We start from the raw sequence: 19,541 nt of genomic DNA on the forward strand, positions 1-19,541 counted from the left end.
GCGACAAGGAGAGTGGTTCATGTGAAACTGCGAACCGATGCCCTTTGGCCGGTTTGATATGACATCGGTGCAACACTATCTGCTGCACAGTGTTACCCTGAAGGGCAAGCCGTAAGGGAAGCGCTGCGAGAGTTATCATTTTGATCCCAGCATTGATAGTGAGGAAGAGAGAGAGGAGTGTGATAGCGCGGGAGGGAAGGGAGAGAGAACATGTTGATGTTTGCCCTCAACTGACCCCCTCTTACTGAAGAAGGCCATCTCCATTAGCTCGCTCACTTGCTCTAAGTGTCTCCCTTCCCCCCAGGACATGCCCCTCCTCCTAAGGAATCCCCCATCGTCCTTGACACTGTCACGCCCATGGCCGTGCCCCAGCCTAAGTGCATGTTTCGGCTCTGCCCTAGTGTGTCCCTGCGTGGTCTGGGATTCCGTCTACCCGGGTCTGGTCGAGTGTCTGTCCAGGTTTTGAGTGAGTCTTGTGTGTGGTCATCTGTGTGGAGTTGTGGCCTGCTGCTGTGTAGGTCTGCTCCTTATCTCGGTCTTTGTTGGTGACTCTCTCTCTGAGTGATTCTACCTTGCTTGTTCCTGGTTTGGATGAAGACATATGCTTTTTTTGTTTGGTTTGGTGAGCCTGCCTCTCCCTGCTTTTGGGCCGTCCTCCTGCACTCACACCCTGACAGACAATACAGCATTGTGGAGGATCTGAGTCTCGTGTTTGATTATGATTTAACCCATTGTACCACCAGGTACAGTAAATGTTTGTGGCACTAATATGTTCCCCGTTCTGTCTAATTCACGAGTCGCCCTTTCCTATTGTTTACCCGTAATATGCTCTGTACTAAGTAGGCTATAGAGTAGCAGCAGTTACATTTCAGGGTTTGTTTCCGGCTTGCGTCAATTCCTGCATGTCTTCACATTTCCCTCTCCTATACGTTTCCTGTCTTCCTTTGACTTGCAGTCAGAACAGCCCCCAAAAATATCGTAAAAACAAAAAGTGTACAGCACAGAAGTGCTGGGGTGTTGTGTTAACATTTCGGTCTCCTGGTCCCGGTAGTGTGGAGGAGATGTGATAGGGCAGTGTGTTTGCCTCTCTGTATGACAGGAAGCTGGCCTACCTCAGCCAGCCTGAGAGACGACCGCTGGGCCGTATCCTGGCCAGGCAGGCCCACCATTATCCCCTTATCCTCCTCACACACCCTGAGCTGACTCCCTCCTCCTCAGTACACACACAAACACACACACACACACACACACACACACACATGCCTTAATCAGCCATTCATCTAGGTGTAGATCAGCTTGACTCAGTTCCTACTCTTTTGAGAATCCACATCATGGTCCATCGTCTTGGACGATCCTCCTTCGGATTGGACGTCGGTATTCACGACCCCTTTCTCTCCCTCCTGTGCCAGGCTGCAGGTAGCAGACAGAGAGCCATGCTGAAAGGGGGCAGCGCCAAGGCGGGGCTGCCCAAGCCGAGCCTCCAGGAGCGGGCCAAGCAGGCCTCGGCCGCCCCCTCCGCCCCCGCCTTCGCCATGAAGACCTCCAGATCCTCCAACACCCTGGCCTCGGACCTGCGTCAGAGCAGGGTGAGCAGCTGCAACCCCACTCAACACACACACGCACACTAAGCACACAGTCTTCCATCACCATTAGGAATGACGGCACTGAGGTGGTCTGTTGGGAAGAGAGAGAGATACGATACCTCTCCTATTTGTGTGAGAGGGCCACTCGTCTTTCATATCCATGGATGATTGGAAAACTCAATTCTCCAGTTAATCTGCGGGCCACCTGCGGCCTTCCTGACCTCGGTGGAATGTTCTAGCCTCGAGCACCACTGACTGACAGCAGGACTGGATCTCTATTTGTCTTTCCTGGAGGGATGTCTAATCCTGTGTGCTTCGCACTCAATCATATTGATAGGCTACATGATGACTTTGGGGTAAATGTTAATGTATTCCCTTTCCTAAACCTGTGTGTGTGTGTGTGTGTGTGTGTGTGCTGCAGCTGAAGAGAGCCAGCAGTGACGATGCCCTGGCCAAGCCTGCTGCGGGAGCAATGGCGTCGGGCTCCAGGATGAGGAAGACGGTGACCACCGGAGCCATCTCGGACCTGGCGGAGGCCCGGCCTCGCGGCTTCTCAGGTAGGCTCCACGCTCACAGTGCCCCCTGGAACACAGGCTAGTTACACACACACACACACACACACGCCAGTCACAAGACAAACAAACTGATGTGTGCAGCTCTGCACACAGCCACATGTACACACACACACACACACACATACCCACACAAAAAGAGCACTTCCCTTTTATAGGCCTGCTTCCCACAGAAATAACAGTCTACCTGAATTTGAGCACTCGGTCCTTCCCACACAGTGTGACTGGACAGCCAAACGTCAATATTATTCTGACTGTTCCGTGCTTCCTTGTGAATGTTATTGTTGGTTTTACTACAAGCCGAGTGTGTCAGTGTGGAGGAACTACCATCATGTAGTGACGTTTTCCAGAATAGTTAAAAACATTTCCCAGTGATTTTTAGTTAGAGATCCTCATCTTTCATTTCCAACACAGCTGAAACTGAAGTTGTACTTACTTCCCACCAATGACCACTAGAGGGCCACAGCTCATCATTCAAATCCAAACGATTCATGTCAAGGGTGGATGCCGCTAGATCTTTGCCTCGGTCTCTGTCCTCTTGATGTTAAACTGAGTCTGTTCCCTGTTTGGCTGGACTTCTAAGATGTGCGGGTGGCTGTTAGATAGTCCAAGACTTCTAAGGAGTCCAGATCCTGGCAGAGTGGACCCAATCAAGCTTTCCTCTCTGAAATCCTGGGGTCATTTCTCTGAACCGTGGCCATTTTTCTTTGTCATGACACGGAAAATATGACATTAGTTTTCCAGTGAAGTCTATGGGAGGGTGAATAATGATCCTCATTCTTATCTTGAGAGAGCTGAGCTCTTTGTGTTCATTTATACGTTTTGGTGTGTGCGTGTGTGTCTTGTTGGTATTCAGCATTCAAAGCTTGGAGGGTTCAGCTGTGGGTGAACATGATGTCTATGGAGCTGGAGAACACCCAGTACTTGTGCTTGACTGAGTGCAAACCTCCGCAGAGCCCTCAGCACATTACTCTGTCCCAGTGACAGGAACGCCATCAAACTCTCACCCCTTGGAGAACACACCCATCCTTCAAAGAACCCCTCGGCTCGCCCCTCTGAAGTCCATCGCGCACAATAACCCAGCCTGTTTCCGCGTTTCAACGTTTTTGAAAATCATTTATTTGATCCAGGAGGTCCTCTTAGAATGACAGAATAAGCTCGAGAGCCGCTGCATAAGCAGCTTGTTTGAATTAGACTTAAGGGTGAGGTATTTAACGATTGAAAAAGTCAACAATTAGAGTACACAATTCGAGTGGACAAAGGCTTTCTCGATGTGACTCGTTCCTCTTAGCGGGGAGGATCCGTGCGATGACTCAGGGCTTGTCTCTGGTGTGTGAGGGAGCGTGCTGATTCCCTTCGACGGGGAAACAAGAGTGCGCCCTCCACGCGTGGGTGCGGCTGGGCAGAACCGAATGACGGGAGGCATATTTCGTCTCGCATCACGGAGGAATGTTGGGCTTCTAACGGCCCTGGCATTGTGTGGGAATACCGGAGCTGGGGTGGAGCTGAGCACACTTTTCGCTGGTTCGAAAGCACAGCTCCTGTTTTGACCTCAGGTGACTGTGCAGACCAGCAAGGAGACTTGTTTTCCTGCCTCTACGCCCCCCGCCCCCCCCCCCCCCCCAGCCGTGGGGAAAGAGCATAGCGTTCCATCAGGGCACGCTTATTGCCTGAGATAATTACATTACGCGCTTTTAGGCGTTTTAATAGCACTCCTCCTCAATCTCTGGAATTACACGATCAAGGACGTTTGCTGCTTTTTACCCCTGGTGGTTTTTCAAGACTTGCCTATATTTAGACCAGCTATTTTTAATTAGTGGTGGGTTTGTGTGTGTGTGTGTCTGTGTGTGTGTGTGTGTGTGCATGTAGGTGTTGTTGTGTGCGCAGCTGCAAGCGCGCGTGTGTGTATGTGTATGAATAGGTAGGTTATAGATGGAATATAGACTGCTATCTTCCCGAATCCACCAAACTGCTGTGTCAGCTACCACAAACCACCTCCCTACCTCCTCCACATTAACTGGAGAACCCCATGCGGTATAGATCTGTATGCAGCAACCGTGTCCAGAGCATCCCTTGGAAAATCCCCTGTGCTAACGGTGTTTGTTTACTGAAGCCTATCCCCACAGTGTTTGGAGGGGGGTTGTGTTTTGGGTAGATTGCTAATTCACGTCTCTCTTTAGGGCTGTTGTATAGGAGCGAGACTAATTGATTTCCATGAGACAAAGAAGCCAGTGGAGCGGCAGAACCAAGTGTGGTTGTGAAGAACCTTCTCAAGAGTCGACACAATTAAGCCCCCTGATTTGCTTTAAATGTATTGAGTGTGTTGGGGGAGGGGGGGGGGGGGGGTGTGAATGAGTTTTCAAGTACTTTTCACTCCTCAGGACAGAAACGCGATTCTCGCCAATGTGTCATGCATGATGGTTTCATTACTCCAGGAGGCTGGGTCCGGACTATTCTACTGCTAGACAACAAGGCCGGCGTGTGTTAAGTGCTAGATAACGACTTGGTTGCCAAACCCCGGGTCTGTATCAGTGGAGGTTGGCACCAAGTCTGCCTTTTCTTGTGTTTTGGCACAGCTGGCACCGTCTTTTCCCATTGGCAGAGATGCACAATCGAAGGGTTAATAAGCTGGCTGTGATTTTCATGCTGTATACCAGCGATTGTAAACCATGAACAACAAAAAACACATAAGAACACAGTGTGTTTCCCACTGCAGTAGCAGAATCATTAGACAGAGACAGATGGAATATTTGTTTTCAACCTCTGGGATCCAAACTGAATCGTTTATGAGCCCACCGAAGAGGGGAAGCAGCATTTTCATTTTGTTTTTCCCAGACCTCAACAACTCAATAATTAAGTTGGGAGTTTACTTTTCTACTGCATCCTACCGTGATAGTCTGTGCAGAAACCTCCCTCCTAATACAGCTTGACAGTATCTGCTCGGTGACTCAGCATGGGCCTCCCAGGAGCTCAGACACGCACTCTCTCACACACACACTCACTCTCTTCTCTCACACGCACTCACACACTCTCTCTCACACACACACACACGGGCCAGTGGCCCCCGAGGCTGAGGCAGGTGCAGTCGACAGTGGACCGGACTGGTCAGACTGGTCCTCATGGAGCCGTGACGTCACCAGCCCAGCCCTCCTGTCCGACACGTGGGAACTGGAGTGCCAGTCCGCCGTGTGCGCTGGGGAGCGGAGCTGCCGTCTGAAACGCCGGGGACCCGCCTCCTGTTCCCTCAGAGATAGCACTCCAGGGAGACGGTGTATTTGAATACAGATTAGACCGGTGACCCGGGGGCCCTCTGTGGTATTTTGCCGTTGGGATGTTGGGATGTTGGGATGTGATATGCAAAATCGGAGCTGTCCAGGCAGGGGTCGAGGATGGAAAAGGGGAGGGGTTACCTTTAATATTTAGGAGGGAAACCTGTTTTTTTTTTTTTTTTAAGTTCTCAGATTCTAAAGCTATAAACTCGGCCGCCTGTCGAGATGAGAGATTGTGCTGTCATAGCGTACGTACTGGGGGCTGTGGAGGAAGATAAGCTCAGCTCCCAGGGTTTTTCTGTCAACGTGTTCTCCCTCGCTCTAAAGGGGCTGGTTTAGCTTTTGTCAGAAGGGATTACGTAAATGGAAAGGTGTGCCTCGTTAAGTCATTATGTCGGCTGTCGAATCCGTCAAGTTTGTTTGGTTAGCGCTTCTTTCAGCTCATTGTCACTTGAAGAGACACCTGACTGATGCAGGGCCAACGACACTCACAGGCACGCATATTCGCCGTCAAACGCGAACGGCGCAAACCTAGCAGCGCTTTTTCTTCATTGTTGTGGATGCAAATTCCGGTCGTCTTTTGAAGTTGATGTCCCTCAATTTGGAACAACTGTATTGAATTTCCTTCTAGATTCCGTATTGAGAGACATCAGTCTGCGCCTCCAGTCGGTCTGTTCGAGGATGACGAGCCAAAAGCTGTCACGTCCTCGAAGGACGACACCTGAACTTGTTTGCTTATTTAGTGAAGAGAGTGCCTTTTTGTCCAGAGCGGGGCCTAACCCCCAGAGACCAGGCCTCCACTCCTCCCGCCCCCAGCGTCCCTGCAGCCGCTCTGTCCCACAGCCAGACCCCCATTCCCCTCCCCTGGTCCCTCCCAGCACTTACACTGATTACTGCTGCAGAGAGAGAGAGAGAGAGACAGGTCCTCCGAACCCACACAGCGCCCTGCTGCATCAAGACCTCCCCTCCACAGCCGGACCCAGGGCCAGCCATCCTGAGGGGTCCGCGCTAACGCCACGACCCCGGTGTGTCTGGGTAACGGAGTCCCTCTCCTATCCGCCACGCCGCGAGCGCTGAACCAGGCTACATCCTCCACGCTGTGCCGCCAGACAAGGGGTTAACGCACCCATGCCTTATTTAAAGCGCTTCATCAATATTTAAACGGCAGCTTTTGCTGGAGAAGATCCCCAGTGGAGTACGGGGAGAGAGGACAGAGCCTGTCTATAAATAACCCCCCTGCCCAGCCCTGGACTCGCGCTGGGATATGTGCTGGGCATAGCTCCATACCACACAGTCCATGTCCTTATTCTGTACCTGCTTGGATTCAGTATCGGGCCTCTCTTTAAACCGAGGCAGGCTAACAGACTGTGGGATGTCCCAGTCCTGTTCAATCCGGCTGTCGCACGTTGTTGCTCTCTGTCCTTGAAGGGACTAGCCATATCTGTAAGGCCTGTTGATTTCCTTTCTAAAGTTGGACCACTAGCGTTGGGGCTGTGGCTGTCTTGAGGTGACTTGGGGGTGACTGGTGAAGGCTCGTCACCCTCCAGGCTGGCAGGCCTGACTTGTCCTGGTCCTGGGAGGGGGGAGGACAGCCAGGGAGGTTCAGCCTGAGTCATCAGCACCAGGCAGGGAGCAGGAGAACTTCCAACACGTCACCCCACGCCAGAGCTCAGCACTCATCTCCATCTCATTAAGACCCGGCCGAGAGATATTTCACTGGCGGTAAACAAAGACTGGGAGTGAATGGTGGTGCTGACGGCGAGCAGTTTCTCACCAGCAGCCGTCTCTCTCTCTCTCTCTCTCTCTCTCTCTCTCTCTCTCTCTCTCTCTCTCTCTCTCTCTCTCCCCCCTCCCTCTCCCTTTCGCTCTCTTTCTCCCACTCGCTCCCCTCTCTCTCCAACGGTCTACTTCTGCTGCTCGATTTGTGAAATAGAGCTTTCATTTTTGTGCTGTGTCATTTTGGGGGGGGGGTTGAAATTCCTCCATACTTAACCCCCAGCGGTCTGGGCTGTGTGTGGGGGAAGGGGGGGGTCCGGTGACTGATGGAGCAGAGCCCCACTCAGGTGGTCCTCCGTATGGGCTGCTGCCGCTCCTCCAGATGGAGCCCACGCTCTCCTCTCCCCTGCATCCGTCTCCCTCCCCCGTCCCTCCAGCACGGCCCGTTCAGGCTCGGTAATCCGAGCAGGCCGTCCGCTTTTCCGGTGCGAGCTCGTCACAGGCGTCGGCGTGGGATGATAAATGATGCAAGTATGTGTGTGTGTGTGTGTATTTGTGTGTGTGGGCTGTCTCGGTGAGGGATGGGGGGGGGGGGGGGGGGGGGATCAAGGAGAGAAGACGGAGAGAAGAAGAAGGAGAGGAGGGTGAGCGGAGGAGGAGGAGGAGCCTTTGCATCCAAGAGTGGGTTCGGCTTTGCGGTCGGTTGTGGACGTGCTCGGACGAGGGGCAGGAATGTCTGGGGGTGGAGGGCTGGGGAGGGTGGTGGTGGTGGTGGGTTAGGGGACATGTGGCCCTCGGGGCGGGCCCCAGTCTGGGTGTCCTTGCAGGGCCCCCTCTCCTCACCCCTCTCACATGAATGAATCGGACACACCTCGGCCCCTTCTGGGTCTCCACAGCCTCCATAAGCACTCTACCATGACAGACACGTACAGTCTGACGGGAACGCAAAGAGACACACACACACTCACACAAGACGAGCAGGTTCACACAGAATACGGATACATCCCTTCTCTTCCCCTCCTCCACATAGACATGGGTGCGAGTCCAGAAGTTCTATAACCATACAGAACAACACTGTGCGTCTATCTAAGCTATAGGAACTTCTGAGACTCAAAGGATTCCCCCCCCCCCAGCCAGACCTTCTGAGAGGCCCCTGGGATGGGCACCCCGTGGCGAGGAGAACATTCTTAGCTGGATTAGAGCTGTGTTTGTTTACTGAGGGTGGTTCTGCAGGCATGAGCACCAACAGAAGACTGGGATCAGCGGAGAACACGAGGGGAGGGAGGGAGGGAGGGTAAGATGTAGATGGAAGAGGAGGGAGGAGAGAGGGCTTAGAGGAGGAGATGGAGGATGGAAGCTGTGAGAGAGAAGTAGGGAGGCGAAATTGCTTTTCAGTTTATTTTCCATCTCACACACGCAACTTTTATGAGATATATCCAAAAGCTCCACACAGCTTCCTACAGCTGAAGTTTGTGGATCTGTAAGAACGCTGTTAGGAGGGGAGAGAGGGGTCAATATTACACACACACACACACAACTGCACACACACACACGTATGGAGAAACAGTGGGAGAGGACGGCTGATACAAAGGGAGCAATGTTCTCTGATCACACTGCTCACTGAAAACCAAACCAACCAAAGATGACACATCAAGTTCAGCCCCAACCTCCGTTTCCCCTCTGTAGCTTTTATCGTCATGAATATTTCACGCACACATACATACATTGGAAATGAGGGAGGCTGGAATAAAAACAGCCTGTCCCCCCCTCTCCCTTCTCCTTCCCTGACACCCCCCCCCCCCACCCTTCCTCCTACTCCTCCTCCCCTCCCACACCCTCCCTCTCTTGTAGACCCTCTCCCCTCCTCACACTCCCTCCCCCCTGCTGAGCACGCTGCAGGGAGACTGGCAGAAGCAGCCTGGGGGGCCCCCTGTCACCCCCCCTCCACACACACACACAAACACCCCCCCCCCCCAGCTCTCCATAATACAGATCCCTGCTATGAAAATGCGGGTTGGGCTGCATGCGTGCACATGGGTGTGTGTGTGTGTGTGTGTGTGTTTGGAAGCCTGCGGGATGGTTTGCCAGAGCTCCGGCCAATCGTCCAGCCTTGCCTCCGCTGGACGGACGAGGTCAGGGGAGTTCACATGCAAAGGAAGAAAAGAGCTCGCCTGTCAGGCTCCGCCAAGAAGACAAATACACTCTTTCCTCCTCCTCTTTCCTGCCTTCTTAACCTCCCCTCAGCCCTCCCTTCTCTCTCCTCTCTCCCTCCCTCCCTCTCTCTCTCTCTCTCTCTCTCTCTCTCTCTCTCTCTCTCTCTCTCTCTACCCCCTGCTAAAAGCAGCAGTTCGTCTCTGCTCCAATGTCAGCGGCGAGAGTGAACCAACTCTGAGAGAGTCAACAGTGCGCTGTCAGGCAGAGAGGAGGAGCAGGGGGAGGAGTGGCGGGGTGTGTTTCTGAGTGTGTGCGTGCGTCTGTGTGTGTGTGTCGACGGCCGGGCAAGCCACGCCTCCTCTGAGCTGATTCCAGCCGTCACTGGGCTAATGAAGCCCACACGGTGCTGCCTGTCTGCCAGTGTGTCACTGTCACCAGCCTGCAGGACCTCGGCAGCACACACACACACACACACATACACCGGGCAGTGGAACAGATACACACACACACACAGCCTGCCTCTATACAGCCACGAGAAAGACTGGAGAGAAGAAAAGAAGAAAAAGGAGGGAACAAGGGTTTTTTGTTTTTTTCCATTCCTTGCTTTTGCTGTTCTTGCCGGTGGATCTGTGTGGGATAGAGCCGTGCAGGACAGGAGACCGTGTTCCTGGGTCCTGAGCTGGGCCAGACTTCCCCCCTCCCCCCCCCCCACACTCCCACCCTCACCCCCCTCTGTGGTCGTGGTTGTTGGATTAGTCCGTCCCGGTGTGGACCGTTTGAGCAGCGGACCGCACCACCATGGGGAACCAGGCGGGGAGAGTCGAGGAGCCGGGAGAGTCAGGTGTGCTACCGTGCCGCGCGTCTGGGCTCTCCATCACTGAACATGTGTTCTGACTGGAGTCTCCTCTCGCTATCTCCCCCTCTCTCTGTTGCTCTCGTTGCTCTCGTTCTTTATCTCTCTCTTTCTGTCACTGTCTCTCTGTATTTATCTCCGTCTCTCACTCTCTCTCTCTCTCTCTCTCTCTCTCTCTCTCGCTCTCTGTACTTCTTTATCTCTCTGTCTCTTTCTCTCGCTCTCTTTCTGTCTGTGTTTCTTTATCTTTCTCTCTCTCTCTCTCTCTCTCTCTCTCTCTCTCTCTCTCTCTCTCTCTCTCTCTCTCTCTCTCTCTCTTTCTCTGTGTTTCTTTATTTCCCCCTGTCTCACTGTCTCTCTCTGTATTTCTTTATCTCTCTGTCTCACTGTCTCTCTCTGTATTTGGTCGCTCTCTTTCTCTCTGCTTCCCTCACTGACTAGCTGTCTTTGTACACCATTGATGTGGGAGGCAAAGCCGGCATTGCCAAATAGCCTAGTTATGAACGATCTCATGGCGTGTCAGAGAATCCCATTTAAATGATTGATTGTTGGACATATTGCGCGAGACAGACGTTGTGCTGGCGGTGCTAGATCTAACTAACATGCCCCTGCAGTTGTATACATGAGAGCACATGATGGTGAGGAATCTTTACTGGAGGTACGAGGAGCATTCCTCCCTCATTGGCTCCATTCTTTAAACGGAATGATTCTTTGTGTTATGTGTGAGTGTGTGTGTGTGTGTGTGTGTGTGTGCCACTCCCGTTTGTGTTTGCGGAGGGTGTCTGGACATGAAAAATTTGGGCTGTGGTTGATTTCAAAGCAGTTTACTCTCTCTCTCTCTCTCTCTCTCTCTCTCTCTCAGAGGAGGCAGGGGAGGAGATGGTATCTCTCACACCCTCTCTGTACCCCAAGGAAAGACGGCGATGCGCATTTCCATTTCAAAGTCTCTTTTAAATTCATCTCAGCCGACTTGGCACGCTAAGAGCAAGTGCCAATGTCTTTCTCTCCCCAAATCTGCTGCTGTCCTCAGTGGACGCTTCTCTCCTGGCGTGTGTGTGCGTGTGTGCGTGTGTGGGTGTGTTTGGCCAGGTATGTGGACGACATGAGCCACGCATTTTGACTCTTGTATCTGTTCTGTACGATCCATGGATATGAATCCATTTCCAGTCCATTAGGAGGGCTCTTGTTTATGGCTAATGTGGGCACTGGAATCCCAGTGTAACTCATTGTGCTGGGGCGGAGTGCAGAGCCAGGCAGACAGCCAGTGTTCCTGGGCTCTCAGTACACACACACACACACACACACATTACACAGCGTTTATCAGCTGGCGGGTGTTAAGCCATGTCATTTGGTAGCGGTAGCGTGTGTGTTGGGAGATAGCGCAGCACGCTAGCATTGGGAGGTTACAGTAGGGAGCTGCCACATGCCTTGGAAGATTAGCTCCCTTTTCCAGTCACACACACCCTCAACCCTCCTCTCCAACAGGTTTCGTAAAGTCGGCAGAACACAGACAGATCTGCACACAGTGAAGCTATTGAGTCAACGGTATCTTGCCGAGGTACAATTAAGTTATTTTTACGTCATGGCTTGCACTACTAAAGTTGTGTTTTCACTACTGACCAAATTTGGGTTGAAAGAGGATTCTCTCCCTGTATCCAGACCAACTGTGAATCATATGCAATTGCGTAAACTGACCCCCTCGCTCACACACACACACACACACACACACACAGTGAGGTGTCTTCCAAAAGCTCCTCAGATGACTCCCCTCTGTAAGAAAGCTGGGAGGTATCCCATCCCCCCCAGGTCTGGCTATTTTCTCCCCGTCACCCTGCCCTGACATCCAGCCATCCCAATGGCTGCCGCTCCGGTTCATGTGGGGTCAAACCTCCCCAGCCCACCTGTGGAGCATCACTCATCACATACACTGCACACAGGAAGCCCCACGCCATCACCAGCCCCAACAGTCCCTGGCTCAGTAGAAGCGGAGTGCACTGTCTGGAACAGAAGCCTCGAACGAAGGCTGGGAACAGGGGAAAACGGTGTGTGATAAATGTTCTGGTTCCAGCAGTTCGTGTCGGCAATCACGGGAGATCGTTAGACTCATTGTAGGATGTCTTTTAATTAGCACCCCCCCCTCCTCGTTAGGGCTCCTTAGGTTCCTCGCTGTTCAGTGGATGGGCCTTCAGAACAGCCACTCTGTGTCATCCATCTCCCCCTCTCCTGTCCAGGAAGGGTTGCTTTCTCCGCCCTCCATAGAGTCAGGCTCTGCTAGACCCCATGAAGATCTCTACCCTCTACTGGAACTTTCATTAATCAGGCTATTATGAATATCGGAGGTCCGCTGCTCCGTCCTCGAGTTGTAACCTCCAAAGATTCAATGAGAATCGATTGTTCGTTCGTGAATCGGTTCATGAATTGATCGTTCGCCTTTCACCGCGTTGTCCTCTGACCTCGAAAGATGCAGAGATCAAGGGTGACTCTCGCCTGTGGCCGCCCCACACCGTACACTGGACGATGCACTCCAGAGCATTACCATATACCGCTGTACCTCCGTTTTAAAGAGGTATTTTCACAGTAGCGCCCCCGTCATATCTCAATTGAAATGGGTTTCACCACCACTGGGATTCGTGCGAGTCTGACAGTCCTATTAGGCAGCGAAGCATCGCCTGTCGGGCCATCTGTGTTTAGTCAGAGATGGTGTCAGGCCCGGAGATTAGACCAACCCAGTGGAGGGGTAGGCACGGAAACCGACGTGAGAGAAACAAAGGGGAGGGGGGGGAGACTGTCAGCGATTTGACTGACGGCGCTATCTCAAAGTGGAAGGACGAGAGGCGATGGCGGTCTGGGGCTGAGATAGGGAGGCCTGTGCCGCTCTCCCCCTACCGCCTCGCTGGACTAGCAGCCCGGTGCCCAGCGCTAGCAACAGACACTCTCACGATGACCTTATCAGGGAAATATGGACTCCTACTGGGGCCTGTTTTCAGACCGGCCTCCCTTCAGTCAGACCGTCTGCACTCCGGAGGCCAGAGGGGCAGGATAAAAACCTCTGGCCCGTGGTGAAGCGAGGAGGACGGAGGGAGGGGGAGAGATGACCAGAGCCTTTCTTATGCTCAAAAAAGGATAGCGCGCTGCACGGTTCTGCGGTTTCTCCCCCAGCGTAGTGGAGATGTCTGGAGGTAGTGGTAATGCCGGGAGAAGCTGCCAGAGGCTTGGGAAAAGCAGGAGGGGGGTTGATAGTGCCGTGGGGGTTTTTTGTGTGATACCAACGCAACGATAACAGTGGTGGTCCCTTGGAACAACAGGGCCTGTTTGTTTTTCTGTGCTCACAGTCTTGGGGCACGGGACGCCGGGGAGGGCGGGGAGCACCGGTTCACCTCAGGATACACCGCGGGCTCACAGGAAGAGATCTCTCAAGTCACAGCGCCGCCTAACCCAAACGTATCACGCCGTCATAATACGCACTCGTTTTTTTTCTCCTCGCGTTCTCGCAGGGGAATTCTTTTATATCCACCGCAAATCCTTTTTTCGGATAAATAGCCCCCCTCTTCCACCCCCCCCACCCCCCTCTCTGCTTGAGTGATACCATTTGCATCACAGATGTTCCCTCCCCCCCCCCCCCCCCCTCCCCGTAGTGTGCTGTTGATGTGTCCGGTCACGCAGGTGTGTTTTTGCCAGGCGACGTGCGAGCTGCCCTGAGTGTGTCCGTCTGTCCGTCTGTGTACCTGTCAAGGCAGGTGCCTCCTCTCCGTGGTGTGTGTGGTGCCGTGTGCAGACTCTGGAACCAGTTCCCGTGTGTCCCCGTCAGCAGATTCGCCCGCTGACCCTGACAGACAAGACAGCTTGTCAGGCTCCGCCATTGTCTCTCACGTCCCCCGTCCCCCCCCCTCCCCAGCCCTGGGAGGGAGTCCTTCGGAGCGAGCTAGGCTCGAGAGCGTCCGTCTCGCAGGCGACGCTGCACCGTCCCCTGATTGGGGCGAGGGATTCTGAAGAAGCCCAAGACCACCCATCTCTCAGTTCCCCCCTCCCTGCGTAACTGCACAGCCCAGAGTTCATGGCCAGCCCTTTCGTTGAAGCATTCTGACGCAGGCGAAAGAATGACAGGAGGAATGTGCCGCCTCAGCGGTGCTTGGAGCAGAGGAGAGCACAGTGGGGACCGGCCCTCAGGAAACAGCAGGGAGCAGCCGGCACTGTCAACACGCCCGCTTGTCTCCTAACGTCCTCTGTTGACAAAGCGAGGTGTGTCCTGTGCGTAAATGTTCCTGTTTTGCGGGTCCATATTCAACGCGCAGACATCAAAGCGTGCGCGGTCACGTTGAACTGCCGACGTGCGCGTCAGGCCAACACAAAGGCAATGAACTCTGACTCCGTCGATGACACGTTTAACGTTCACACTTTAATGTGCACACACTCATCGCACTTGTTTTTGTCTGTGGGCTCTCCAGAACAGTCCCTGGCTGCTGGCTCTGACATCTCCTCCCACAAGCCCGTGTGTGTGATGTGCCCTAATCCAAGCACAGCAGCTTAATGCAAGGTCACGTACCAGCCCTGGATTTCATCTAGCAGTGGATACATAAATCTCAGCTTGGATGGAAGTGGCTTGTTCCAACAATGAAGGTCATGCAATCAAATACACAACATATTGCAATGCTAACGTTAACAATTTGTTCTGTTCTGCTTTCAATTGCAGTTGTGTGTGTGGGTGTGTGTGTCTGTTGCCCTCCTCAAACCTTTTAAATCCTGGCTGGTAAAATCTCCCTTTCTCAACCTAATCCTCCCACAAATATATTATCTCTTATCCTTTCGACGGCCGTTTCCAGGAAAGATTCTCTCCCAGTCCTGCTCTCTCCTAAATCGTGCAGTAGCTTACAGTATATATTAAATCATTAGACTAATGTAGAAACGATGTAGGGAAGGTCGGCGAAGCTTATGTTTTGAAACCAGATGAAACCCGAGTTCTCATGGGTCCATGTGCTCCCTTCATTTCCTTTCAACCGGTTCCTTCTGCTGGTTTGATCTAGTCAGGCCTGCTAATGGAGTGTTTGATTTGTAAACAGGGTCATCTGATGTACGTCTTTGGTGGAGCCAATGCTCTCACCTTATAGCCCCTTCTCGAATAAACCCCCACCATGGGAAAGACGAGAGATTTGTGGACCGCTGTCCTGAACTGTAACTGCAGCCTTTGAAGAGAATTGGTGTCATCAAAGCCTGGTTGATCACCAAACGAAGCTACGACTGCAGCATTACCATCTGCATGCACATGACCAATTACGACATTTATTCTCTCAGAAGCCACACTGTGGAATTGCTTCTTTTTCCCATCAATACTTTACGGCATGCTGTTTTTCGGTTCACATTTTGAGCAGATAGTGGGATAACTGGGCTCCAAATACTGTTTGCACGGCGTAGCATTTCAACAGCTACAGACCCGCGAACTGCAGTTCCTTTAAAACAACAGAGGTAGGTTCTCCCTCTCAGCAGTGGATCAGTGTGATTGATGTACCACCTGCTGACAATGGACTAGCCAGAAGGCCTTGGATCCACAGTATGGCTGTTTTTTTTCCTCACGCATACAATGGAGGTGGGGAATGCTTGCCCAGACTTCTTCTCCTGAGCCGGCTGCTCCTGTAACTCAGGGGGGGGGGGGAAGTCTCTGTTCAGACTTAGCGAAGCAGCATTCCTGCACACTCTGTGTAATCTAGTAATGGCTTTCCTATGTTTCGGAGTGCAAGTCTATTTTCCTAACGAATTGCAAGTCAACATGTCACCACTCGGGAGTGAGTCAGCCGTTTGATACCGACAACTGGGCTCGACGGCTGGGCGTTTCTCCTGCGTTACCGGGTGATTTACAACGTCCTATCAGCCCCCAGCCAAGCCACATCCATTCTGCTCGCTCTTATTTATATGCATGATTATTATTGGACAGGCCCAAAGGAGGAAATCACCTCAGCCAATGTGGTGACAGGTTCTTCCATTCTAATCCCGCCTATCCCTCATAGCGAGACACGCCAGACTCCCTCCTACCTTCCTGTGCTCCACCAAGTTCACACCCTCTCAGTTGGTGCATAACATTTACAACCATCTCTGATCCTTTGAAAAAGTCCTTGAGTTCCTCTGTGAAATGTCTTTGTTGGAAATAGTTTGGTATCCGTGCTGTATATTGTGGACGACTCTCAAGCCCCTGAACAAGCTCCCCGGGTCAGATCAGGCCTCATTCCTTATCTTCATCTACACATTCCCTGATAGCAGATTCTCCTGGTCTGGCAGTGAAGAGTCCATCTGCTCAGGCCAGCAGATCAGAGCTCCTGTGATGCATGGATCTGATCTCTCCTGCCTGCCATGTCCATGGAGGTGGGTTTGCAGACCTATGGTAATCTCTCTGGAGACTGGTAGGCACCATGTAAGATCTGCAGGGAAAAAAACAACAACATTTCCACCGAACAAGGGAAGGGTTGTTGCTTTGTTCTGTGTGTGGACTTTTCCCAAAATTGCATTTGTGTACAATGCCAACGCAATCATTCCACTAAGCTCAAGGATCAGGCCTCCCCCTTGACTGCTGTGTTGCCTAAGTGCACCGCTCCCTAAAGTGCGCTTGTTCTCCGTTGTCTTGGGGAACATTGCAGAATCCTGACCACCATCTACCTGATTTACACACTTGACTGTCACCGGCAAACCCAATTACACTGCCCTTCACAGAAGATAAATCAGATCCCTAGTCCTTGAAATGGCTCCAAAGTGGATCTGGTCTATAGGAAACGAGGGGCTTATTGAAATCCTGCACTAATAGACCTCTCCCAATGCTTTAGTATGTATAATATCCCCTGCTGCTTGGACCATAAAATGGATCTGGTAACGTTGGCTCTGAAGCGGGGCCGAGCCGATTGCATCTGCAGTTCCACTCTCCAACTGTACACCCCCTCCACATGATGTCATGTCCTGTAGCCGACCTGAGGTTCAGCTTTGCTGCGAGTTCTTTTTGACGTTCTGGAAGCTTCCGAAGATCAGAGGCACATATTAGCATGAGCAGCGCATAGAAATACGCACGTTCCATACCGCAGGGGCCGAGGTTCGTTTTTTCCCTGCATGTCTTTCTCTCTCACCCGGCTTTTATCTCAAACTGTCTCAATCAAAAGAAAGTCAAAAAGACCCCCCAAAAAGTGGCCCAGATATTGTGAAATGATCGGAAACAAATCTCTCTCAGCAGTGAGAGTGAATACTCCCCATATTTCCGTTGTTTACTACAGTGTCACACGTCATGGGGTTTCCATTCAGTGCAGTGTGGAGAGGGGACATCCAGGCCACTCCATGCATAGTCACCATGACGCACATAGAACCTCCGGTATTTCCCCCCTCCCTCTCCCTGTACCACGAGAGGAATGCCAGGGAGGCCCAACGTCTGACAGATAAGCTCCAGTTGAACCCCCCACCACCACCACCACCACCACCCTCCACTCCCTACCCCATCCTGTCCGCTGGACAATAGGAAAGCCGGCCAGACAGTGAGGCTGGTGTTGTTTGTGTGAGAATGTACCACCCCACATCCACCTGACTGGAAAACATGAGACTGGACTTCCTGGCACTCAGCTGGCTGGGGGGCGGAGGGGGAGAAGGGGGGTTCGACCGAAAGGTCGTCTCTGATTGAAGTGAAGCCATTGTATCATGTTGTCATCTCCGGGTGCCAGGGCCTTGACTCTTGACGAGCCAGAATCGCTAATCTGTCATCCCTTACTCTCATGTCCACCCGCATGCTGTAAATCAGAGACAGACCGCATCGCCCACAATGCACTGTGTCCCGTCTTGGCAGCTGTTGGGCCAATGCTGGAGTCTGTCCAGCCACACGACTCAAGTTATTTGAGAGCTCAGTCTTCATTGGAGAGATAGATACGGCCAGGGTGCATTATTATGATGAGAGGAAGTCTCACAGTAAGTCATGGAGTGCTATCAGATCATCGGAAAGCAGGCAGCATTCTTTGTAATTAAAGTATGAGTTCATGTAAACAGCACGTTTGTTTCAGCAACAGTGATTCAACGCGTTTAGGAATGAGGTAACACCCGTCCACTGTCGATGTTTGACAGTTGGAGGGTTCTGTTTAGGAACACGCCAATGGAAGTGAAAACGTTTTATTTTGGGTCAGCAGCTTGCCAAAGGACTGTTGATTTTGGCTAGTCCCTTCAGTTTGCCTTAGCCAAACTTGCTAGCCGAACAGAGTTTATGTGCTTGCTCATCCAACACCTTCTACCTCCTGAGTGAACACAGCCCACTCTCGATTCAGCGATGAGAAAATGACTTTTCTTCCCCGCTGAGAATGGCCATGCTTTAAAACACTAAACCACTGTGTCACGAAACGTCCAGTAGGCCCACTATTCCTTGTTCTTGAGCATGAAAGAGGCCCTCTATGACAGGGAGCCCATTCTTGTTGGCAGCGCATGTCCTTTCTCTCTCTCCAAAGCTGGTGTTTCAGATTATTTACACGCTATCAATGAGAGCCAGTCCCCAGAGGCTGTGGGAGGATTTATTCTCTGTGAGTGGAGGGAGGCACCTCCGTGAGCCTTTCAGCTCCCCCAGTCCAGACGTTGTTTTCTGGGGCTTGATTTAAAGATTCCCAGGACTGACTGGGGCTGAATGGGACTGGAGCTGGGACCTCCAGCCCAGAGGACAACTTTGAATCAAAACTGAGGAACACCGACGTGTCTCTCTCTCTCTCTCTCTCTCTCTCTCTCTCTCTCTCTCTCTCTCTCTCTCTCTCGGAGTAGAGGTGGGAAAAAACCCGGCAGAGCGGGTCTCTCTCTCTATCTTTCAGTATCTCTCTCTGTCTCTTTCTCTCTCTGTGTATCTCTCTCTCTCTCTCTCTCTCTCTCTCTCTCTCTCTCTCTCTCTTTCTCTCACTCACTCTGCTTTACTCCCATGTCTGCAGCTAAAAATAGACAAATAACATTTAACACAACATTGTCAGTTAAAGGTTAAAGTCAGGCCATGCTAACTCCGGAGCCAGGAAGCTTTTCTCTCAACTGCTTCTTCCAAATCGTTTTTTCTTGGCTATTATCTCACTGCCTGTAATTCAATCATAATGAATGCTTTCAACATTTTTGTACATTTGGAAAACATGGCTGAGGTAAACAGACTTAGTTTGTTTCTCTCCCATGACAGGGCAGGTGGCAGCCGTAGTGATCCCTGTAGACAAGATGGAGACTTGAGGCTCAATACCTTTCTTCTTTTCCAGCCCACTTCTCAGCACGTGGGATGCCTGAGTCCTCTCTCTTTCTCTCGCTCGCTCCCTCCCTCTCCTTCTCTTTCTCTCCCTCTCTGCCTCCCTCCCTCTTTCTCGGCACGTCTCTGCCCTCCTCTGAGACTGGCAGAGCAGCATGCGTTTGATGGGATGATTCACCGTCGAGC

General features: G+C 52.1%; 1 protein-coding gene across 8 annotated transcripts in view; it reads left to right on the top strand.

The window, feature by feature from the left end:
- The window catches only part of specc1 (sperm antigen with calponin homology and coiled-coil domains 1), a 60,092-nt gene that overhangs the window by 11,970 nt on the left and 28,581 nt on the right, over positions 1-19,541 (top strand). For 7 of the 8 annotated variants that reach the window (XR_014755120.1, XM_084697732.1, XM_084697737.1 and 4 more), the window contains 2 exons: positions 1,410-1,586; positions 2,005-2,140. Coding sequence is in view for 7 of the 8 variants with exons in the window: in XM_084697732.1 (XP_084553858.1) it covers positions 1,434-1,586; positions 2,005-2,140 (289 nt within the window). In the remaining variant the exon portion in view is untranslated. Of the gene's footprint in view, positions 1-1,409; positions 1,587-2,004; positions 2,141-9,666; positions 10,136-19,541 lie in introns of those variants that run through there. The other variant, XM_084697738.1, reaches the window with a different exon arrangement.

The sequence above is a fragment of the Hypomesus nipponensis genome, chromosome 5, assembly GCF_054491055.1.
Source record: "Hypomesus nipponensis isolate SF chromosome 5, ASM5449105v1, whole genome shotgun sequence".
NCBI lineage: Eukaryota > Metazoa > Chordata > Actinopteri > Osmeriformes > Osmeridae > Hypomesus > Hypomesus nipponensis.